This window comes from Condylura cristata, unplaced genomic scaffold, assembly GCF_000260355.1.
Source record: "Condylura cristata isolate star-nosed mole 26May11 unplaced genomic scaffold, ConCri1.0 scaffold00025, whole genome shotgun sequence".
Taxonomy (NCBI): domain Eukaryota; kingdom Metazoa; phylum Chordata; class Mammalia; order Eulipotyphla; family Talpidae; genus Condylura; species Condylura cristata.
The window spans coordinates 20,504,018-20,528,149 of record NW_004567126.1 but is presented as its reverse complement, the minus strand read 5'-3'; the positions used below and the strand labels follow the sequence as shown (position 1 = coordinate 20,528,149).

At 45.9% G+C, this 24,132-nt stretch overlaps 1 protein-coding gene and 1 pseudogene across 5 annotated transcripts in view; one reads left to right on the top strand and one right to left on the bottom strand.

The window, feature by feature from the left end:
- The window catches only part of CEP164 (centrosomal protein 164kDa), a 62,780-nt gene that overhangs the window by 566 nt on the left and 38,082 nt on the right, over positions 1–24,132 (top strand). For all 4 annotated transcript variants that reach the window (XM_012729824.1, XM_012729823.1, XM_012729825.1 and 1 more), the window contains exons 2-4: positions 5,304–5,406; positions 9,782–9,893; positions 20,404–20,608. In XM_012729824.1, coding sequence (XP_012585278.1) covers positions 5,325–5,406; positions 9,782–9,893; positions 20,404–20,608 — 399 coding nt within the window. In that variant the 5' untranslated portion in view covers positions 5,304–5,324. The remainder of the gene's footprint in view (positions 1–5,303; positions 5,407–9,781; positions 9,894–20,403; positions 20,609–24,132) is intronic.
- Positions 10,693–11,956, bottom strand: LOC101628328 (annotated as a pseudogene). Its single transcript, XR_001145795.1, has one exon. The product of XR_001145795.1 is annotated as a proteasome subunit alpha type-2 pseudogene (transcript).

Below are 24,132 nucleotides of genomic sequence, written 5' to 3'. Positions count from 1 at the left end.
GGGCGGAGGGGGCGGGGGAGCTTTGGCCGTAGCCAGGCCTCGGGCACCTCGTGCTGCTTTTTGCCAGCTGGGAGTTTGCGTGTATTTGTCCGTGCTTTTCTTGCACTGATTCAGCGATCAGCCATCTCCACCTGGAGCCACTTGGCTTCCTGGACTCCCTCCTGGTCCTCCTAACCCAGCCCTCCTCACCTGCCTCCGCACACTGCTCTTTCCACTCATCTGCCATCTCTGGGTGATTTCACCCAAAGTTTCCGTTATCATCTATTCAAGGTGACACCCAGACTACTCCAGCCGGACCTTTTCCCTGTCCTCAGTTCCTGTTTACTGATCATCCTGAACTGCAAGCCGCCCCAATCTTCCTGGTCCCCCAGGTCTGTGTCTCCTCTGGTAGTTCCTGCTTTAGTGAAAGACTTCATCCTCTGTCAGCTGATTTTGCACGTTGAATTCATTTGTCTCTTACGTGCACCAAACATTTGTTGGGATGTCTTATATTCGAGGCAGTATGCTGGGTGGCCAGACCTGTTGGCTGGAAGTAGATGTGTGCAGGTATCACAGTATACCTGTGTAAGTGCCCTGGTTTCCCTCAGCCCCACTTACCGCACACCTTCTGCCTTCTAATCCCCTTAGAATCTGGCCTTTCCATTCTGTTCTCACACTCACTGACTTAGTTCATAATTCCACGCTCACCAACTAAGAGGCCCCTCTGTCTCTGCGCTTGCCCTGTTCTAATTAGTTCTTACACACCTGTCAGAATTACCTTTCTAAACTCCTGTTCTGACCACCACAGTCTCCTTTGTGAAACCTGTGATGGTTCCTCATCACTTTCAGGAAACCAGCTCAGTCTTTCGTGGCCCTGTAATGTGTGCCTTGCCCTGTAGCGCTCTCTCCTGTCACCCCTCCCACTGTCACCTGTGTTCTGGTCACAAGTGCTTAAGAGCTCAGGCTTTGGAGTCAGGTAGATGTGGCATGTGTGCATGTTCTGTTGTGCGGTGACTAGATGGAGAGCCTTAGGCAAAGCTTTTCTTAAAGACCTGCTGAGCCTCCTTTTCCTTTTTTGAAAGATGGGGATAATAATCTCTACCCAGCTGAAGGGCCGGCTGAGATGATGTATGCAAAGTATTAGTGCAGTTTGGGGGCCATATGCTTTTGTTGTCACAATGAATCCTCCGTACCCATCACATTCTTTCCTGCCCCTCTGCCTTTCTGGGTTCGTTCTGCCTTCGTGTCCCTTACCTGCCGAGCTCCTGCTTGTCCCAGGAACCATGGCACTTGTCGTCTTCTGTGATGTTTTCCTTGATCTTCCAAGGTAGAGTTCGTTGCTGTGTGTGTCCCATTGTATTTTCTGTTCTTCCTTTGCTGCATTTCATTTAATCATGTGTTCACAGGCCCTGCGTGTTCCCAGTCAGGCTGAGCTGGAGCCCAGGCCTGGCCCGAGTCATCCAGTCTGCAGCCCCAGTAGCATGTATCTCGCAGAATGTGTTCAGTGAATGGAGACTGAGTTCCTGAATGGCCTCAACTTGTGTTCCCTGGAACTACATTGGGATGTCAAATAAGTCTTTTAGATAGGTGAATAACAGCAGCAACTAGCATTTATTGAGATTTTACTGTTTTTAAGTATTTTACATGTATGGAGTCATTGAATCTTCACAACTCCGAGGTAGACATTGTTATTTTCCCCATTTTCTAGATGAGGAGACAGGTAGTTTGCCCACCTGGAAAGAGGTGAGCTGTAATCAAAGCCCACTACCATCACATAATAAACTCCAGTGTCTCCCACCTTCTCCTGCAGGTCACCTCCAGTGAAGCTTTTCTCTAGTGAATTTCCTCTGTGATTATTCAAGCAGAGTGGAAGTAATATTTGTGTGTGCATGTGTGTGCTCTGTTAGTGTGCAGGCGTACAAAATGTTTTGGCTCTCCTGGGAGGGTCACCACAATGTGGAGGGTCTGGGAAACGATGGCATATGTTGAGTGGAAGGGAACTGGGAATACTTAGCTTGGGCTAGAGGAGCCATGTGCTTGCCGCAGGTTCAGAGGGCTGGAGGGGACAGTGGGAGGAGCTCTTTAGAAATGGATTTTTTTTTAAAAAGATTTATTTATTTATGCATACAGAACTGGAGTACAGGTCAGATGTGCAGGGGTAGTGAGAAGACTCACCAGAGACAGTGGGGAGCAGAACAGGCAGATCGACGAAGTACACTGCTGAGGGGAGCGGTGGGCGGGTCGGGAGAGGTCTGTGCACCATGTGGGTCACCTCCGGGGCAGGGATTGAACTGGCACTGAAGCAGCTGCAGCCAGCTTGCAGTTCTGTGTCCCGGCCAGTTGCACCACCAGGGATGGCCTAGAAATGGATTTTTTAGCTTAATATGGGAAAGATCTTTTCATAGTTAGGGATATCTAACTATGGAGTTATCACTAAATCAGGAATAGTGCAAACTTTTTTTTTTTTTTAAATTTTTTAAGTTTTATTTATTTGTGCATACAGAACTGGGGTACAGGCCAGAGGCTCAGGGGCGGTGAGAGGCTTCACCAGAGACAGAGAGGGGAACAGAACAGGCAGATCGACGAAGTACACTGCTGAGGGGAGCAGCGGGCGGGTCAGGAGAGGTCTGCCACACCATGTGGTCACCTCCGGGGCAGGCGGGAATCGAACTCATTCGGAAGCGGCTTTAGATTCTCAGTGCAGTGCTTTAACCCGCTGTGCCACCAGGGAGGGCCAGTGCAAACTTTTTAAAATATGTATTCTGTCTCCTAGCCAAAGATAGTATTAGGCACTTAGCAAGTATTTTCTCATTCCATCCTCTAATAACCTTTTGCCATCAATTTTGTGATTATCTGAGTCATATACATCACATTATTGAAGCTTAGGGAAGAGAGTACTTTACTTTGTCTCAGGTCTTAAGTTGGTAAGAGCTGAGATTTGAGTTTGGGTGTTTCTGGCCCCAGGCCTGCTGCCCTGACCAGCTGCTAATTGTTCACACTCTCCTTTGAAGCACAGAGAGGAGCAATTTGACATGAGAAAGGCAGTTGGACCAAAGCTCTTAAGGACAGTTCCTGCTTTTGAGTTTTCTTGTATCCATGTAGGTGGTTTATAGCGGTGACCAAGATCCTGTAGTCTACATAGCATGGTTTTGGGTTACTTGGAAAATACAGGAGGAAGAGGCATATTCCTGAGAAGTTTGTGGCTTGACAGAGAGCCAGGACACATTCCGATGAAAAAAATGATATTGAGAGGAGTATTCTGTGAATGCGTGAAAACCATTCTCTGTGCTGAGGCACTTATGAGTGGATAGGAGAGTCCGAGGCTAGTAAGGGAGGACTTCCTGGGGTGAAGTAGCTTGGGTGGTGCGTCCCCACACCTGTGTGGCTCTGAGGCCTGACGGCAGGTAGATCTCAGTAGGTGTCATCTGAAACCTAATGTCAGCGCTATGTGGAGTACAAGATTTTAGCGCCGCGTCGAGGGGGCTGTGGTTAAGGGATGGGCCACCCTCTCAGGCTTGGGAGAAATGTTAGGACTGGGTCATGTGTTTGCTTTCATCTTCCCACGGCACCACTCTCGCGCAGGGTACCGTCATCACTCACCGAGACCGGCTCAGGTCTTCTACCTGTGCAGCCACTCTGGTTTCCTTCCTTCCAGTCATCCTTCCACCCCAGTCTGCATTCCCAGCGGCTGTTCTCAAACTGTCCGGAAGAACCCTTTCCTGGCTCCCGGCGCTCTTATGATCGAGGCCCTGCTCCCGGGTGGCCCCGCCTCCTGGCACTGTCTGCAGCCGTGCTGCTGCTTGCTTGGCCGTGCTGCTGCTTGCTTGGCCGTGTTTACTGTTGAAGGCTCTTGCGGGTGCTGCTGCACTTTTCCTGTTCCCAGTGTTCGCTGAATGCCGGCTGCTCCTTCAGTTCCTACTTCATCATAATCATACATTTTCCCATCATGGGTTGGTTGCCTCCTTCCCCCGCACCCCCCACTAGCTCCAAGGTTCAGCAATTGGATGTTTCTGGTCACCATTGCATCTCCAGTGGCCAGCAGAAAGTAGCTTAGTAGGTGCTAGGTCATTTTTCGCAAATGAGTAAGTGATCTCTGGCCATTAAGTAAATGTGATTTCTCTTCCCATCTTTCTTGTTGCTGTAATTCCTGCCTTTTGAGCCTGGCTTGCCCACATCTTTTCTGAAACAAGGTGGGCAAAGAGAGGGCAAATACAGCTTACCTGTATGTTAATTTTTTTTCAGGCAGAGGATTTGGCTTCTGCAAAAGCTCCATGAATCTGTCTTTTCTTTCTGATTTTTAAACATACTCAGATCATGATGGATATACTTTACTAGGCAATTTGCCATGAGGACAGGGATTGCACCTGCCCCATGTGTTTTGGGGTCTGGATGTGTCTGCAAATAAGTAACAGTTCTCAGAAGCAGAATTTCTGTGCTTTGTGGAGACAGCTCTCTGTTGGGTTGAATATTGTACAGCTTGATGTTCAAGTCACTGTTGATTCCTCCATCTCTGGGGAGTCTTTCCCTCCCTCGCTATCTTGCTCAAAGATTCTAGTGACGGATCAGACACCAGGAAGTGGAGCACGCCCACCGCCTTGGTTCCTGGTATTTTTTGCCGCTTTTTCATGTTGTTGGTGCCTCTGACTGTAGAGGCTTGGGCATTAGGTCTTATGGTAAGGGGCAGGTTCCTACTGGGGTTTAGGTGCTGCAGAAAAGGCTCTTTTTCCTTTCCTATTTTTTTTTTTAAAGATTTTATTTATGCATCCAGAACTGGGGTACAGATCAGAGGTACAGGGGTGGTAAGAGGATTCACCAGTGATAGAGTGGGGAGCAGAATAGGCAGAATGACTGAAATACACTGCCGAGGGGAGCAGCGGGTGAGACAGGAGAGGTCTGCTGTGCCATGTGGGCCAGCTTCCTGGCTGGGGATGGAGCTCAAACTGCAGTGGCTGCAGATAGCTTTATAGTGCTGCAGCTTAGCCCCTTGCACCACGAGAGGGGCCCTCCTTTACTCTTCATTCTTTCTCTTCTTTGGGGGGGCAAGCTTTTGAGTGAACTGGACTTTCATATCTTTTGTGGTTCAGGTGTTTAGCAAGTCTTTGGGGAGAGGTGTGACTCCAGGAATTTTCTGGGGTGAAGATCCTGCAAAGTCTGACTTTTAGCCATTGGTTCCACTGCCCACTATCCTGATGCCCAGGAAATCCCCAACTAAGTTGGCTTTTAGAGTCTGGTCTAACCCAAGTATTCCATGACACAGTTCCAGCCTTTCCTCTTCTAACATGAAGCTCTGATTCTCTCTCTGGGTGGGGTTCTCTGGGATCTAGGTGTTCGAGCTCAGGCCAGTCATGGCTGGAAGACCCATCCGCATAGGAGACCAGCTGGTGCTGGAGGAAGATTATGATGAGACCTACATCCCTAGCGAGCAAGGTAAGAGGCCTGTGGTGGGTTGTAATAGTTCTTTGAGAGCAGAGATTATGTCTGATTTATGTTCTTCCCGTCAAAGTATGATGCAAGTACAGGACTGCTGAGTATATTGGGTGAATTGGGTTGGCCATTTATATCCCATGGGCCGAACCTGGCCCATTCCTTGTTTCTGTAAATAAAGCTTTATGAAAAAGCAGCATTCTTACTTGTTTATGTGTTGTCTGTGCTGCTTTCAGGCTATACAGAGTATTGAGCAGTATGGTAGACGCCATGTGACCCACAGAGTCTAAAATATTTACTCTCTGGCCTTTACAGAAAATGTTTGCCAACTTTGATCAGTCTTAAATGAAAATATAGTAGGGGGTACCATAAGATAAAGTGTATTCTGAGGCAGAGGAAACCCAGTTTTTTTAAAAAACCAAACTAAAGAGATGTGTTTTTTTCCCCCTTTACTATTAGTAGCAATGTTATTAATAGGATTTATTGTGTGCCAGTCTCTGTGCCAAGTGCAGCTTCTGGACAAGAACGTCACCTGCATTTCCTTTTCAGCTCCTCCACCAGCTCCGTGAGTTAGTCACTGCCTGTGCCCCCCTCACGGTCAGGGCACCAGGACCTGGGAGGGTTGAGTAACTTCCCTGTGATTATACACTTTTATTAAGTGATGCAACGAGGATACACCCCCAGATATTTTAAACCCAGGGCTTGCACTTTGAGGCACGTGCTGTGTTTTGGGATGAGGAGTCCCTTGAAATTCTCATGAGTTATGGACACTAGTTTTGCTGACGATTCGGGGGGGCCCATGGGCCTGTCTAATGAGTGGGGAAGAAGTTGCACACTCAGATGTCAGACTTCACTTAGAGTTTTTGCTTGTTTGTCCTATGGAAAATTTTAATTTTTATGATCCACTTGTTACTGCATTTTAATATAGCCTCTGAATTATATTTCATAGTTTGAAAAAAGCCTTCCCACCCCAAGGACCCACTTCTCTTTTCTTTTAGTTTTGTCCCACACTCTTCATGAATTGACTCCTCTTCCCGCCTCTGACTTGGGTCCTGCCTGCGTGATTTGGGTCTACCTTCTTTTTGTTCCATTACACTGTTTTTCATACATTAGGACCACACTCTCAATTACTGAACAGTCAATATCTTGTGGGGTTGAAGTATACTCCTTGCCCTTGTGTTTTCATAGTTTTCTATTGTGTTTATCTGCCCAGGAACTTGAGAATCACCTTGTCCAGTTCTGGGGAGCACTGTGTATGGGAGGATAGTTGATGTTTTGGACAAAGCTGTGTTAAATTTATGTCTTAATCTAGGGAGGATTGATATATTTGTGCAACCAAGTCTTCCTTTTGAAGAACATTGTGTTCCTTTCCACTTGTTTCTTTTTTGTATTTTTCAGGAGTGACTCAAAAGTTGTTTTATGTGCACATTTCTGCCCAGTTTTTTTTTTTTTTTTTTCGCTTCAAAGCCCAGTTTATTTTTGAAATAATTTTTTTTGGCTTGCTATTGTGAATGGGTCTGACATTTTCTACCAGTGTCTGTATAACCTCTCTTCCACTCGGTGCAAGTTCAGCCATCCTAAGCTCAAGCGCCACTGTTTTCTTTTCCTGGACTGTTAGTAGTTTCGGTCTCCACCCAGCCCCAGTGTGTTCTTATGGCATAAATACCAGGGCTTTGCTTTTAAGGATCTTTCATTATACTCTGCACAACCCATGCTGGGGTGCGCCGGGCTCTCCAAGGCCTGCCTGGTCAGATAAACATGATAACCAAGAAAACTATGAAAACAAGGGCCAGGAGTATACTTCAACCCCACGAGATACTGACTGTTGAGGCTCAGTAATTGAGAGTGGGATCCTAGTGTATGAATAAACAGTGTAATGGAACAAAGAGAAGGTAGACCCAAATCTACACAGGCCCAGCCAGTGCCATTCTCTCCCTTGCCCAGTCTGCCAGTCACATGGCCTCCTGCCAGTGCTCAGATGGGCCACGCTACTTCCTGCCACCGTCCCTTTACATGTGCTTCTCTGTCTTGTGCTCTTTCCTCAGTGCGCTCTTAGGCCTGGCTGGGTCCTTTGTCTCCTACAGGTTTTGATTACAGGTCACACCATTTCTCAGAGGTGTTCCTTGACCACAGTTTCTGTAGGTATGCCCACTTCACCTTGACATTTCTGTCTCACACTTCCTTTACTTATTACAGTTATCAGAAGCATTAAATTTTTGCATATTTTTTTGCTTCTTTTTTGATGGTTTCTTCAACTCGGTTGTAAGCTTCATGAAGGGCAGAGATTACCTGATATCATGGCACATAATGACTGGCACATAGGTGACACTAAAAAATATTTGTGAAATTAGTTGTTGGCTAGCTGAGTTCCGGTTAGCCCTTTGAAAAAATGTACTCACACCACCTCCCTCAGTCAGCCTCCGAATTTTCACTGAGATGACCCAATTTGGTAATGTCTTTCTGGCCTGCTTTCTCAAGCAGTGATTCCCCTTGTGTTGTTTTCATTATTCTTGGGTGCTCCATCCAGTAACATCCAGACCTCATCTGTCTCTTTCTCTGAGTGGGCTAGCTTTTAACTCAGCATCTGTCCTATTCTTCCAGGTCTCTGGCAAAAGAACTTTTGTAATTGCTTGATTTTGAAAGAGCACAACAAAATGTGAATGAAATAAAATTGAAAAAGAAGCAACTCCTTTCATGGAAGAGAGGTTCAGTGAGTGGGGAAGTAGGCTGCCTGGTATCATCCCGCTGTCTTGGCCCAGATATCCCTGGTCCTGGGCAGAGTAAGGCTCTGCTCTCTCTCTGCTCGTGTGGCAACAGTGTGTGTGTCCTTAACAGCATGTATCACTTAGCTTTGCCCTCTCTGTGGGTTTGTGAAGTCCCCCCGGGCCTTACTCGTCTGTAGTTGTTCAGTCCATGCTTGTTGTTTGAGTGATGAGCACTTGAGCCCTGAGATTTTGCAAATCTTGGGGGAGCTCATGTCCTGGTAAGACTGCCCTCATTCTGGATGTTTCTGGCTATAGCTTTTGGGGTACTTCCTGAGCTCTCTGTGCTGCTGAAGTCTTGTTGTTATTCCTTTTTTTGACTTGGTTATGTTTGTTTTTCTCAAATTTCATGGATTTGCCAGTTGTTTGCCTAACTATATAATGCTGGGAGTGCAGCCTCAGCCTGCTTCACTCACCCTCCACCAGGGCTCCAGGGCGTGTCCTGTCACCGATCTCCCCCTTCCGCCTCCCCTCTCCCATTACCTCTGGGAGCCACTCTGGGTTTCACAGTCTGAGTTACTATCTTTCACTTTCTGACTTATTTCACTTAGTATAATCAGGGTCAATAGTTTTGTCCCAGAGGCACCATTTCATGTTTTTTATATAGCTGACTAGAAGTCCATTGAGTTCAGGTACCACAGTTTCTTGATCCAGTTGTCCTATAGCATTCACCTTTGTTATATTTGGCTTCAGATTATGTTCTTGGTGAACAGAGATAGCATGCCTGTGCATTGCTTGTATTTACTACTACCCGCTCATGACCAGAATAGTAAAGATAAAGCAGGAAAAATACCTAGGAAAAAAGCTCTATTCTTCATTTACTCTCATACTCAATACTTCTCACACCAGGTGTGTGGGTTTTCTCACACATCAGCCAATTCTGCGACACCAGCTGGGTGTCCTTCGGTGACTCAGTACTGATGCTCTGGGAGTCAGTTTCAGATCCTGCGAGTTAAGGACACAGTCTCACGGATGCCATCTCAGGTCCCAGGTGACCTCCCCAGGTGTCCAGAGTTCCCACAGATCCACCCCCCTCCTTTTCCATATTTGCCAGAAATGCTCACAGAACTCAGGGAAACCGATTTTTACTAGTTTATTGTACGATAAAGGATATGATAGGTGGCCCACGTGCACAGCCAGGTGAGGAGATACACAGGGGCAGGTCTGGGAGGGCCCCACACCCAGGAGCCTCTGTTCTGTGGAGTTGGAGAGCGCTTTTCTTATGGCACATAATATGTTCAGCAGCTGAAAAGCTCCTAAATCCTATAGTTCTGGAATTTTTCTGGAGGCTTCTTCACTTTGGCATGGTTGATTACTAACTCATATTATAGGTTTTTTCTCCTATCTGGAGAATGGCGGTGGGGTGGGGTGAGACTTCTGATCATGGCCTGGCCTGGCCTCTCCTCGGAGCCCACCAAGAGTCCTTCCTTGGAACAAAAGTTACTCCCACCACTTAGGAAATGCCAAGGATTTAGCCTTGTGTTAGGAACTGGGTCAGAAATCAGATGTTACCAAGAACCAGGGTAGAGACCACTATGTATCATCTCCTGAGAGGGACTATAGTTTTTTCCTTCTTTCCTTCTCTAATCTTCCCACCTTTCTGCCTCTCCTTTCAGAAATTCTTGAATTTGCCAGAGAGATTGGCATTGATCCCATCAAGGAACCGGAACTGATGTGGCTGGCACGAGAGGGCATTGTGGCCCCACTGCCTATGGAGTGGAAACCATGGTAAGTTGGCACCCTGGGTCCCCTGGTGTGGCCTGTCGAGCAGAGGGAGGCTGGACTGGGGGTCAGTTTTAACCAGCCACCTTTCTGAGCCTGGCCAATCAGGGACAGCTTCTGCCCGGCTGACCGGATGGTCCCTCGAGGGAGGTTCAGCCCTTATATCCAGGTCCCCGGGGCTGCGGCTCTGGGAAGGTCCTTGAGCCCCCCGCGGTGGTGTGTCACTGTTCCACACAGACTGTTACTGAGGTGACAGCATGGGGACCTCCTCAGCACGCCCATGTGGGTGCTCGTGCTTGAGAAGTTTTTCGTGGGGTTGCGCAACCCGAAGGGCTTTGTCTCCCTTGTCTCCAGGCTTGTGTGGCCTGTCCACGAGTAGTCTTCTCTTCCTGGAGCCGTTCATATTTCACTTTCAGTTTGTGCTTTGGATTGCGAGGAGCAGACAGTCAGATTACATCAGGTTACTCAAAGAAGCGGGTTATTGATGGGGAAATGCAGATTGGCCTTGGTGGAGAAGCAAGGAGTCTCGGCAGCGGCTACCTTCTCTCTGCTCCAGGGACCCCACAGCCTCTTCCTCTTGATATTGCCATTTTCTCTCTCCGGGGTCTGCTCTATTCTCATGCACGGGACACTCGCTCTCCAGTTTGTCGCCCTAAAGCAAGGGCCCTAAGTTTGCTTCCACCCTGGCATGGGGTTTCCCTGTGTTTGTCCAAGAGTGGTCCTCAGATGGCTTTAGGGGCTCCTGCCTATGCTGGTGTGGGGCCCAAGGTGCACCTATCGTTTCTTCTTCTTTTTTTTTTTTTTATTTAATTGCATTATGTATCACTTATAGAGGTTCTAGCTTAGCACCTTCACAGTTCCAGTGCAATCACACAGAGCATCGTAGGCTTTTACTAATCTATACCTAACTGTGACTAAAAAATATCTATGCTTCCTATCTTATCTTATGAACCTGAGAGTCTGCAGATTCTCTTAGCTCTAACAGTGATGTTTACTAAAATTGGCATTTTGCGTTACTGAAGCATAGACAATATTTGGTAGTAGATGGTAACAAAACCCGACTTAACCAAGTTGCATAAAGACAGAATGCTTTCACCATTTTGCTTGGCAATGTAATGTTTAGAAATTAACTGTGATAAAAAGCAGGATATCATTATTTAAAATATTTCTAACTTCTAAAAAGCAGAAAATTGGATTTAACAGTTTATTATGATTTATAACTATCATTTTAAAAACATCAGTCCATTAAACCATGTAGAAATAAGTATGCAAAAAGTCTGCAAAACAAAACATACTTTAAACATGTTTAAGTAGAGACACTCTGAAATTTCAGATTTTTCAGTCACTTCATTATCACGCTATTGCAACCAAGTAGTCCTTAACTTCAGTTGGAGTCAGTCTCCTAAATCCAGCTTCATTGCAGATCCCCATTTCTATGTTATCTTCTGTCATTTGTCCCTCAAAACTTTCCTTTAGAGTTAAGATGGCTGTATGAATGGCATCTTCAAGCTCCAAATCTTCATTATATCTTTTCTCAAGGAAAGTTTTCCCATTCACATAGTTCTTTCCCATGGCTGTGGCTTTCCAGGCAAAGTAAGCTCCAGATGGATCTGACTGAAATAAATAAGGTCCCCCCTCATTCCAACCACAAATAAGCAAAGAAACTCCAAAGGGATGAACACCACCTGACTGGGTGTATTCTTGCATCACAGAAGCTACTCTCTGTACGAGCTGAGCTGTAGGAATGGGTTCTTGGTAAACAAGATAGTACTGCTGGTACTGCTGAGCCAGTTTCCGGGCTCTATGCACAAGCACCCTGTAATCTGGGCCCATGCCGCTATACACCAAACCTATGTGCTTGGTAATTGGTTCCACTTTGTGTACACTTCGTTCATCATACAGAATAGATTTCCTTTTCTTCTCAGTTGCTAACACCACACCATTTGCAGCTTTAATTCCCACTGAAGGGGCTCCTCCAGCTACAGCAGCCAAAGCATATTCAATCTGGACAAGTTTACCAGATGGGCTGAAAGTAGTCAGCGAAAAGCTGTACCCGTGCTCCGCCATCTTGACTCCGAGGGCCAAAGCACACCGCACCTATCGTTTCTTAGCTGTGTTTTTTTTTTTTTTAAAGATTTATTTATTTATTCATACAGAACTGGGGTACAGGCCAGAGACGCGGAGGGTGAGAGGATTCACCAGAGACAGAGTGGGGAGCAGAACAGGCAGATCGACGAAGTACACTGCTGAGAGGAGCAGCGGGCAGGTCAGGAGAGGTCTGCCTCGCCATGTGGTCACCTCCGGGGCAGGCGGGGATCGAACTCATGCGGAAGTGGCTTAAGCTTATTTGTGCTGTGCTTCAACCCGCTGCGCCACCAGGGAGGGCCCTTAGCTGTGTCTTTTAATATGCCGGCTGGACTTCAGGACAACAGCAGCTGTAGCGTGGCTCGTCTCACTGAAGAATCACACTCCCTGTAGCTTAGCCTTACATGGCATGTTCCCTGTTCTCTCCATCCTTTTAGCTGCTTTTCCTTGGACCTTCTCCAGGTCATGACATCTTTCTTGTAGCAAATTGTCAGCACAGAACAAGGCATTCCAGGTGCAGAGGGCTCAGTTGTGCTTGCGGACTGAACTTGTATGTTAACGGTGCCTATTTTTGTTTCCAGTATCCACCCTGATATCCCCATTTGCCTGACCTACGAATCTGTATCTGCTAAGTTTGTGCATATCTGTGCTATTTTGCTTTTGGATACATTTTCTAATTAAAAACCACTTGACAAATATAATCAGTATAGTAATACTTTACTAGGCACATAATAAATCAGTGGCTGTAGGGATGTAAAAAATGGAAACTGGCAATTGGTAGGGCCAGCCGTGGGCCAGGCTTCATGCCAGCTGCCTTCTTGTGCTTGCTAGTGGTGGCTAACGCTCCTCATCTCATCCTGCAAGTGTGAACTCTGTCTCAGTTTTTAAAATAAAACTAGTCATTAAAACGTATGTATACATGTCATCTTTTACTACCAGCCCCAAGAGTAACTACTGTTAATTGGCTAATTCCTTTCAGACCTTTGAAAACACATACACATATGTGCCTGACGTGATTTTGTTTTTCAAACCTAAGTGCTGTACTAAATATATTGGTTTGTGTTGCCTCCCTGGTGGTGCAGGATCAAAGTCTGTCTCCGTGATGGTGAGCTATCACCAGCTACTACAGCCTGAGCTTGATCCCTACCTGTGGGGCTGACCCACAGGACGCAGCAGACCTCTCCTGTCTCTCACTGCTCCCCACAGCGGTGTAGTTCAGTAGAGCTACCAGTTCTGCCCCCGATTCTGTCTCTGGTGAATTCTCTTAGCCTCTGTACTTCTGGTCTACAGCCCATTCTTGTATGTATAAATAAAAATGAATCGTAAAAATATATATATATATATTGACTTTTTCATGTCAGTGTGATAAGGCCTACCTCTTTTTTGTTATCAGCTGCATACTTTTCCACATATAGATTACTACAATTAAAAAAAATCCTGAGGTATTTACCAATTTTACATTGAAGACTATTTAGATTTTTCCCATCAAATTGACCACTTGGTGTGAATCTACTTTGGTATTCTCTACTCTCTTCCACTGATCTTTTTATCTATCTTTATATGAATACAGTGCTATCTTGATTACTCTAATTTTTTTATGACTCTTGAAATCATAAAAAAGCCTCCATTTTCAAAGTCAGATTTTAGATCCTTTGCATTTCCATATGAATTTGAGGATTTTTGTATAAAAAATTCACTTGAGATTTTGCTTGGAATTACATCAGCTCTATAAATCAATTACAGAAATTGACACCTTAAACAATATTCAGTCTTTAAGTTAAGAGTTTAAGTAGAGGGGCTTCCCTGGTGGTGCAGGGGTTAAAGACATAGCACCATCAAGCTGTGGCCAGCCACTGCAGCATGACTTCGATCCCCAGCCGGGGAAGTGACCCACGTGGTGCAGCAGGCCTCTTCTGTGTCCTCGCTGCTCCCCTCAGCAGTCTATTTCAGTAGTCTGCCTGTTCTGCTCCCTACTCTCTCTGGTGAATGCTCTCACCCCCTGCATCTCTGGGTTATAGCTTAGTCCTAGTACGTATTGATTAAATAAATATTTAAAAACAATAGAAAGGCCATGAACCCAGCCTGTTCTCTACTTACTTAGTATGCCTTTAGTATGTGTAATATCTGTTTTGTAATTTTTTAGCATACATTTCTTGCTTATATTTTGTCACATTTATTCCTAAGTAGTTCCTATTTTTAATGCTTCTGTAATTGGTATCTATTAAATTTTAATTTCCAAAATGCTACTAAAAAAAAAAATGCAGGGATGGTGAGAAGATTCACCAGAGCCAGAGTGGGGAGTGGAACAGGCAGATTGATAAAGTACACTGCTGAGGGGAGTAGTGGGCGGGTTAGGAGAGGTCTGCCATGCCATGTAGGTCATTTCTCTGGCCAGGGGGATCGAACTAGCATTGAAGCTGGCTGCAGTCAGCTTTGCAGTGCTGTGCTTCAACCCGTGGAGCCACCTGGGGGGGCCCTCCAAAATGCTACTTTTATATAGAACTTAAATTGACTTTTGTATCTTGAGTTTGAAGCCTGTAACATGCCAAACTCTTGAAGTTAGCCCTAGTTTTCTTTTTTTTTGGCGAATTCCATTGGATTTCCACTTCTTCTGAGAATAAAGACATTGGTACTTCCTTTCTAATCTGGAAACCTTATTTCTACTTCTTGCCTTACTGCATTGATTAGAGCCTCTAGTGCAGTTGACCATAAGCTGTGCCAGTGGACATTCAGCCTTGCTCTGGGTACTAAAGGAAAAGCATCCAGTCGTTCAACCTTAAGTATGATGTTGGCTGGAGGTTTTCTATAAATGCCCTTTGTCAGCATGAGGAAGTTCCCTTCTATTTCTAACTTGCTGAGAGTTAAAATAGAAATGGATATTGGGTTTTATAAAATGTTTTCTTCTGCATCTATTGATAGGATCATATGATCCTTCTATTTCAGTCTGTTAATATGCTCAATTATTGATTTTTCAAATGTGAAACTAGCCTTACATTGTGGGGATAAACTGCTCTTGGTCATCCTTATGTATTATGGGATTTGATTTCCTAAAATTTTGTTATATGTCTTTGCTCCAAGATAATAGTTTGAAGGGAATGAGACATAGAGTTTGGGTATTTTTTAAAGTACTGATTTCCAATTTTACTCATTATATTTACTCTTTGTTACAAGTTGGGGCACTTTTGTACCTTAGTAAGTGATTGCGTTTATGTAAATGTTCTTATTTGTAAATACAGGATTCTCTAAATGTCCTGTGCTAAGAGTGCTAAATGTGTGTGTGTGTGTGGTTTTTTTTTTTTTTATAAAGATTTATTTATTTGTACATACAGAAATGGGGTACAGGCCAGAGGCTCAGGGGCAGTGAGAGGCTTCACCAGAGACAGAATGGGGAGCAGAACTGGCAGATCGACGAAGTACACTGCTGAGGGGAGCAGCGGGCGGGTCAGGAGAGGTCTGCCACGCCATGTGGTCACCTCCGGGGCAGGCAGGAATCGAACTTATGCAGAAATGGCTTTAGCTTCTCAGTGTGGTGCTTTAGCCCGCTGCGCCACCAGGGAGGGCCATGTGTGTGTGTTTTTAAGATTTATTTATGTATGCATACAGAACTGGGGTACAGGCCAGAGGTGCAGGGGTGGTGAGAGGGTTCACCAGAGACAGAGTGGGGAGCTGAATGGGCAGATCAACGAAGTATACTGCTGAGGGGAGCAGCGGGCGGGTCAGTAGAGGTCTGCTGCGCCATGTGGGTCAGCTCCCTGGCTGGGGATTGAACTTGCACTGAAGTGGCTAGGCTCGCTTCATGATGCTGTGATTTAACCTGTTGTGTCATCAGGGAAGGCCCATGCTAAGTGTGTTTTTATCTTCCAGGGTCCTTAGTGATTTTTTTCTGATCTCATTCTTGAGTAATAGTTTAGTTCAGCATAAAGAGTTTTGTTGAACTACCCTTTTACAGAGTTATATGCCCTTTATCTTCTAATTTTTGGTTTTGCTAATAAGACGGGTTTCCTCAGTTTTACTTTCTTTTTCATGTTCTTTTGGGGGGTATCAATTTTCAGTTGACTATTTTTCAATTCACTATGTTTCTACTTTTGTGTCAGCATGCTGTTTAGCCTACTAGCCTTTTTATTTTCCCTATAAGTTCTATTGCGTTTACTTCAGTGTGTCAGATTTTTCCTAAAGTTCCGTTAATTCATTATGGTGTTTACCTACAATAATTTTATTTGTATTTTAGTTGTATTTGGTTTTCTTCTGATCTACTATCCCAAGTTATTTTGGTGTGTTATTTTTTCTCTTCACTATGTTGTTGATTTTCCTTCATGGTGAGCTGTGTTTTGTAATTATTTATTGTGAATTATATGAATTTATGTTGTGTAGATGTTATTGCCTATCAGAATTGTTCCCAGTTTGGCTTTGTGATGACTTTGTGAGGTTTCCCATTGGTTTAGGACTAAACTTTTACATTAATTTCCTGATTTGGGTTTCCTGTAGCACATTCTGGAATCTTTCCACATCTGCTTGTGTCTTGGGCTGTCAGTCTCTCATGAGATTTGCTTTTGCTGTTCTAGGGCCTGGCCTGGGTGGCCTTCTTCCTTGCTGCTTCCATAACTGGCAGGTTACAGCCTTACAGATCCCAGAGACTGGCAAGGGGCTCCTTTCTAGTATGTGAATTTACAAAGGATTAAGACCACATTTTGTATCTTTATATTGGTATTAAATTAAACAATTAAAATTGGTGTAAGGATAAACGGTGTAGAATCCAGCGATGGAAAAGCACTTCAAAAAAAAAAAAAAAGCCAGTTATATTGAAGAGAATATAATAGAACTTAGTAGTAGTGGGTTCAGTAAATAGATTAGAAACAAAAGTGGTGGGTTGAAAGGCAGATTTGTCTCAAAGATGAATCGAGGACCCCAGGGTATCCATCCAGGTCACACACCAGCCTTGGCATCTCAGTTCAGGTACCCAGTACTCAGGTACAGGTTTTCTTTTCTGTTTCTGAAAGCTGGGAATTTTTTTTTTGTCAGGCTATGTTGAAAAGGATTTTTTTGTTTTGTTGTGTAGCTGTAATTGCTGTTTTATATTAGCCCAGTATGTGTCTGTGTTGGCACGGGGTGAGGCGTGATTAGATACTCCTCACTTCAGCCCAGCATGTTGCCTGAAGTTTTGTGTGCATTTCTTCAGAAAAAATTTCTAGAGTTTGACTTGATGTGTTAAAGAATATGAAGAATTTAAATTTTGTTAGCACTAAATACTTTCCATGAGGGTTCAGGAGTCTCACCAACAGTACATATGGGTTTCAACTAAAATTTTCAATGCAGGGGACAGTGTGAAGGAGGGCAGAGTTGGGTGCGCACTTGGGTAGTAGAAAAGCTGTGATGACTGCTCCCCGGGGAAGAAGTCCTCTGATAGTGAAAGAGATACTTTTGGCAATAAAATAAACTTATCCCCCAAAATGTCATTTCAAGGCAAGATGGTTATAATTTGCTTCTCTTTTTATTTTTGTCAAGGAGTTGAAACTCTTCACTTTTTCTGTGTGTTACTCTTGGACTACTTTTTTTTTTTCTTTTAAGATTGACTTATATATGCACACAAGAGCTGGGGTACAGGCCAGAGGTGTGGGGGTGATGAGAGCATTCACCAGAGCCAGAGTGAGGAGCAGAACAAGAAGATCTACTGAAACACATTGCCGTGCTGAGGGGAGTAGCTGGGGAGACAGGAGAGGTCTGCTGAGGCCTGTGTGTCACCTCCCTGCCCGGGGATTGAACTCAGGTTGCAGTTGCTGCGGATAGCTTCATAGTGCTGAGCCCCTTGTACCATCAGGGAGGCCCTTACCAGTATGTTTTTTTCTTAGCTTCTTTCCTTTTAATTTTCTTTATGCTTTCTTTTAACACATTGCAGGGTTTTTTTTGGTATCTTTTATTCTGACAAAATATTTGCGAGATGAAATGTAGCGTTCTGGCCATTTCTAGATAGACGCTTGGTGGCACTAAGTATATTAACAGTGTTGTGTGGTACCATCGCAACCACACACCTAGAACTTCATCTTCCCAGACTGAAACGCTGGGCCCACTCAGCACTAATGCCTCATGCTCCCCCACCGCCAGCTTTTGGGAACTCATTGCTGCTTTCTGCCTCTGTGAACTAACCTATTCTTGCTACTTCTTATAAGGGGAATCATGCATTTGTCTTTTTGTGTTTGACTTATTTGCATTGCACCTGCAAGTTTTACCCGTGTTGTATCATGTGTCAGAGTTTCACATTTAAGATGGAGTAACACGCTAGCATTTATATAAAGTACATTTTGTTTCTTCTTTCATGCTTCAGTGGACATTTTTGTTTTTCCACCTTTTGGTCACTGATAATGCTGCTGTGAACATGGCTGTACAATACCCGTTCAAATACATGCTTCAGTTCTTTTGGTTCTCTACCCAAGAGAGAATCTGCTGGGTCACATGGGAATTCTATTTTTAACTTTTTGAGGAACAGCCACACTATTTTTCACAGTGGTTACACCGTTTTACATCTTATTGGCAGTGCACATGGTTTCGATTATCCACCTCTCTGCCAACACAACACTTGTTTTCTGCTCTTTTGACAGGAACCATGTTGCTGTGTGTAAGGGTGTGCAGGGGTGTCCAGGGGTGTGCACTGTGGCTTTCATTTACAGTTCCCTCACGGTTTACTCATATTGAGCATCTTTTCATATGCTTTCTAGCCATTTTTGTATCTTTTATCTTTGGTATGTCCCTTTGGTATTTTTCCTGTCTACTGCATATTTCCTCTTTGAAAATTTCCTGGTATTGAGAAATATTTTTGACTTGAGATTGAGTTTGTTAGATTTTGTAAGGAGCCTGATTAAGATTCTCTTGGAATTATACTGGATTTGTAGATTAAGTTGAGGATTATTGGTATGTTTATTTACATGCCAATTTTTAAAAAGATTTATTTACGTATGCAAGAATTGGGGTACAGGCCAGAGGTGTGTGTGTGGTGGTGGTGGTGGTGGTGGTGGAGGGGGTGGGGAGTGGTGGTGAGAGAATTCACCAGAGGCAGAATGGGAAGCAGAACAGGCAGGTCTACTGAAACACTGCTGACGGGAGCAGCGGGTGAGACAGGAGAGGTTTCCTGCACCATGTGAGTAACCTCCCTCACTGGGGATTGAACCCACACTGCAGTGGCTGCAGACAGCTTTTTAGTGTTGTGCCTTAACCCATTGTGCCACCAGGGAGGGCCCATACTGTAGTCTTTCTATTCAGAAACATGGACTGTCTCTCTTTTTTCCTGACTTTTTAGTTATGCTTTATAAAGACTTTGCAAAGATTTTGGATTTATTCCTGTGTGTTGTGTCTTGTACATTGCTCTTGTGGGTGGGCCGGTTAACGTCTGATGGACGAATGGTTTATTTTGCATTTGTTCATGTAGAGAGTTTTCTGGGGTTCTAGCAGGGGAGCACAACTACTTGTATACCCTCTATATACAAGTATAGGTGCCAGGGTGTATGTATAGACCAAGCTCTTTGGCCGAGTGTGCAGTTTCAGGAGGGGAACATGTGGAGTGGTGAGAGGAAGGGGACACCTGCCTAGATCAGTGAGTCAGCCCTGGCTATCAGTGATATCAGTGAGGGGACAGATGTTGCAAACAGACATCCTGAACTTGTTTGTGTTTAAATAGATTCTTAGAATAGACCTACATTTTCTTCTACTGTTAATTCCCATTAACTTGGACTGTTTCCTTTTATGAGTTTGGATTTTTTTTAAAGATTTCTTTATTTATGCATACAGAACTGGGGTACAGGCCAGAGGTGCAGGGGCAGTGAGAGGATTCACCAGAGACAGAGTAGGGAGCAGAACGGCAGATCGGCAAAGTACAGTGCGGAGGGGAGCAGCGGGCGGGTCAGGAGAGGTCTGCCGCGCCATGTGGTCACTTCCGGGGCAGGGATCGAGCTCACAAAGAGCAGCTGCAGCTGCCCTTTTACCTGTTGCACTACCAGCGAGGGCCATAGTTTGGATTCTTTTGCAAAACCGAGCTTTCAAAATGTGTCTTCCTTCCTCAGACCATTGATAAACATGTCAAACAACATCTTTCCTAGCAGTTATCTCCAAGATAAGTATTTATATTTATCCACCTAGATAAAATGAAGTTTATTTCTATTCTAGCCTAGCATGAGTTCAGGAACCCCAATGCTGATATACCACCGTCTAGCTCTTCCATGTCCCACCCCATTGTTCTTGTATCCAAGTTAATGCCTTACTTTAGCCCAGTGGTCCCCTTCTGTCCTGGTTCATCCCCTTTCCTCTCCTCTGCCCTTCTGTCCTGCCTGTCTCTCATCCCTTCGCCCTCCTTCCATCTCCTCTGCTTTCTCTTGTTTTTCTTTTACTTCCTCCCCCTCCTCTTTATCTGATCAGGGACTAACTTCTGATCTCTGCTCATCCCCAGCCAGGACATCACAGGTGACATTTACTATTTCAACTTTGCCAACGGGCAGTCCACGTGGGACCACCCTTGTGATGAGCACTATCGAAATTTGGTGATCCAAGAGCGAGGAAAACTGTCAACTCCCGGGGCTGTTAAGAAGAAAGACAAGAAAAAGAAAAAGGAGAAAAAAGACAAGAAGGATAGAGAGACCTCCAAAAGTCCCCTGGTGAGTCAGTGGCTGCCAGCACCCAGTAGGCGGGGCTGTACGCTGAGGGGCTTGGGAACCTCTTGGTGTAGGGCTGGAAAGACCACAGTAAGCCTTGGCAGCACAGTGTCTGAATTGTGCCAGGCTGCTGGCAGGTCTTCATTTCAGCATCTCAAAGTTGTTACCGTCTCTAAACACATCCTTTCCTTCACTCAGGAAGCACGACATAGGTAATACTGGATTAGTGAGGGGTGGGTGTTCTGCTGAAGATGGTGTTTGGGGTGGTCCAAGAAGCGGTACACCCTGCCCCCTGGAGAGGGGGCCAGTGAGCCTAGATGAGCGGGGCGTGCTCTTTCGGAGCCGGGTCCTCTGAGTCTGGGTTCTTTATGAGATTCAGCGGTGCCAGTCCCGAAAGCCAGGACACCAGTACTGCCAGACCCAAAGGAACAGCTTTGGGCTTTATCCTGTCAGTTATCCTGATGCGCTTGTCCTTGGCTAGGGAATCGCTGAATTTGATTGCAGTGGGATCACCTTGGTCTCAGAGCTGACAGTGCTCTTTCCAGTTATTGTTTACTCTTTACCTCGAGATGTCTGAACTTAGGAAGCAGAACTGTTGCCCTCATTTTGTAGGTGGAGAAGCTAAGGCTGGACGCCATCCTGAAGGGGGCTGGGTTGCCCTCCTCCCTCCCTCATGGGGTGTGTGGGGCTTGCATAGGGTTGGTGGCAGATGTGAGCTCACTTGGGGAATCAGGTGGGAACACTGAGAATATTTTCACAACTCTCTTAATTGTCCAGTTGGTTTGCTTTTTTGCTTATAGTCTTTATTCCCCACCAGAGCTGGCGCTTACTTTTCAGCAGTGATTTCTTCCGCCTTCTTCCCTCCCGCTCCTCTCCCCCACTACTCCCCCTCCTCTAGGTGTTCTGGCACTGAATGGTTACTGATGAGGTGATTTTTGGTGAGCTCTGCAGACACTCCTTCCTCTCCTCCATGTATTCCTACTCTTGGTTCTGAGAAAAGAGCTAACAAACCATTCTTCCAGGTAGAGAAAAGAGGGTTGGCAATCTCCAGATAGGTTGAATTTTCAGATATCTCTTTGAAAAGCTAAAGATGGGTAACCTGTGACTATTTTAAGTGATAAGCAGACTCTGGATAGACTGTGGCATAGCTGAAGGGGAGGGAGGAAATGAAGTCAGGGTTCTGGGGCAGAGGCTGGGGCGGCAGACTTGAGTTCTCGCAGCTCCCTGTGAAGAAGAATTCTGTCTGCTTTCAGGAGCTGAAGATAGCTGGTCCCCTGGGCTGCCAGTCTGGATCTGAGGACTCAGGACAGACCCCTCCGATCTGAGTTTGTCCTGTGGGCAGGCCTGAGCCTGTGAGCAACCTGGACTCAGGTGTTTGGCTTTTTGGAGGCTGTATTCAGGGGCCAGGTGGTGTTTGGTGCATGTTTGCAGAGTATGGTTCATCTTTTATGGATCTTTCTAAGCTCAAGATTTTATGGCTGAACTGACCTCTCTTGGGTTGGAGTAGCTCATGCTTTTACTAGAAGACCTAGATGCATTTTTAAGGATCAGCTCCCTGGTTTGTTTCCCCTGTTCTTCCTTTTTAAACAAATTGTGGTAGTTCTTGGTAAGGTTGGTCAACTATAAAATTAATCAGTCATAGAACTGAAAGTCCACTGGTAGGTACTGAGGGCTAATCTGGTTGGTGATTTTTTAGGCTTGTTCGTTGTGACACACTATCTTCAAATCAGTTCCTCCCTAGACTTCCAGCACAGAAAGTTGAGCTGTTATGGATGAACCTTTGGGGGTGTGGATCTTTGAGACACCCCTTCTCCCTGCTTCACATGCGTATAAAAGCACTCCCCGCCAGCCTAAGGGACCCTGAGGACCAAAGTCCAGGTTCCACAGAGTCAGATTTGTAAGCCATTGACTACCAGCTGTTCTACCAGCTTTCTCTCTACAAACAAGAAAACTAGGCCCCAGAAAACAATGTATTTTCAATCCATGGGGGTTTTAGCTTTTCTTCCCTCTTTGGTTTGCGTTTTACTTTAAATGGTGGGTAGGTTTCTGCTAAGGGCTTGCCAGGGGCTGAGGTTGCAAATATAAGCCAGAAATGCCTTGCCTTAGTTTTCTCTGCATGTTTGTCCATCTAGGATACACAGCCCGAGCAGGGACTTCTGCCTGCCTCCTCCTTTCTCCGTGGCCCGTCCCCTCTCTCAGCACCTGGGCTTGCTGACCTGGATCTAGACCAAGAGCTGCAGGCTAGAAGTGAGGGCTCGTTTAAGAAAGGGAAGAGCCCATGCATGTTGGGAGACATTCCCTGGCCCCTCGCGGGCACCCTGCCCGGCAAGCTGCAGCCCCTCTCCAAAGGCCAAGCTCCCCGAAACCACCAGATCTTTGCCGACGTGGAGAAAATTTTAGGCAGGGCCCCAGTCCAGTGCATGACAGAATTAAGTGATCAGCAGGGTCTGGAGAAACCCCAGAAGCTAACAGAGAAAATCTACCTGGGGTTTTCAGACCCTGAAATAGAAGAGCTGGACATGAGGACAAGACAGCAGAAACCTGGTGCTCTGGGCTCTGAGACCACTGAGCCCTTCCAGAATGGGCAGGATGTATTAGAAGGCAGGAGTGAGGCCTCAGTCCACTCAAGGCTTTCTGAAACCAGCAAGGGCCTACAGCTGAAAGGGGCGCAACACAGCCAGAGCATGGCCAAGCTGAGTTCCACTGGCCCAGGGGGAGACAAGGGCCAGAGCCCCGTGCCCCTGCCATCCCCAGAGGAGGAGCAGCGCTCCCTATCTCCTTGTTCCTCTGACCACCTGCAGCCTACCAGGACGAGCAACCTGTTCTTGGTAGCTGGCAGCCCAGCCGAAGACCCGAGCTGCCAGGGTGTTCCTGGGGAAGGTGGGAGTGTGGGCAGGACAAGGAGGAGACGAGAACCCCCAGTATTATGGATAGGACAGGTCTCTAAACTTGTCAACAAGGACACGCTCGGGAGCTGCAAAGAACCAGAGCCTTGTGACCCTGAGGCTCCAGGGGCCTCACCTAGTGACACACTTCAGGAACTCTTTCTCATGCCCCCTGATACCTTGGCTTCAGAACCAGCTCAGAACTCCCCTTCAGGGAGTACCCCTAGGACATCTCCTAGTGAGAAGAGACAACCTCCAGGGTCTCCAGAGCCCCCTGCAGAAGACAGGAAGCACAGCATGTGTGGGCCAGACTTGGAGAGCAGCAGTAGCAACATGGCTTCCCACCTTGGCTCTCAGATCCTGGGGGAGATGAACAACTTCCCCTGGGACCTTCAGACCTCTCGGGGGTCTGAGCAGGCACTGGGGCCTTTGGGCCTGGGCCCCAGAGAGCAACACCGCCTCCCCTTCCTAGTTTCCCAGCTTTCCCACATTCAGAGCTCTGCTGAGGAGCAGACAGACAGTGAAGACTACTCTGAGGATCAGAGGTTCTACCAGCACATCCTGCAGATGGTCAATATCTCCAGGCGGCTGGAGGACCTAGGGCTGCCTGAGAGCATGCAGGAAATACCGTGCAAAGACATC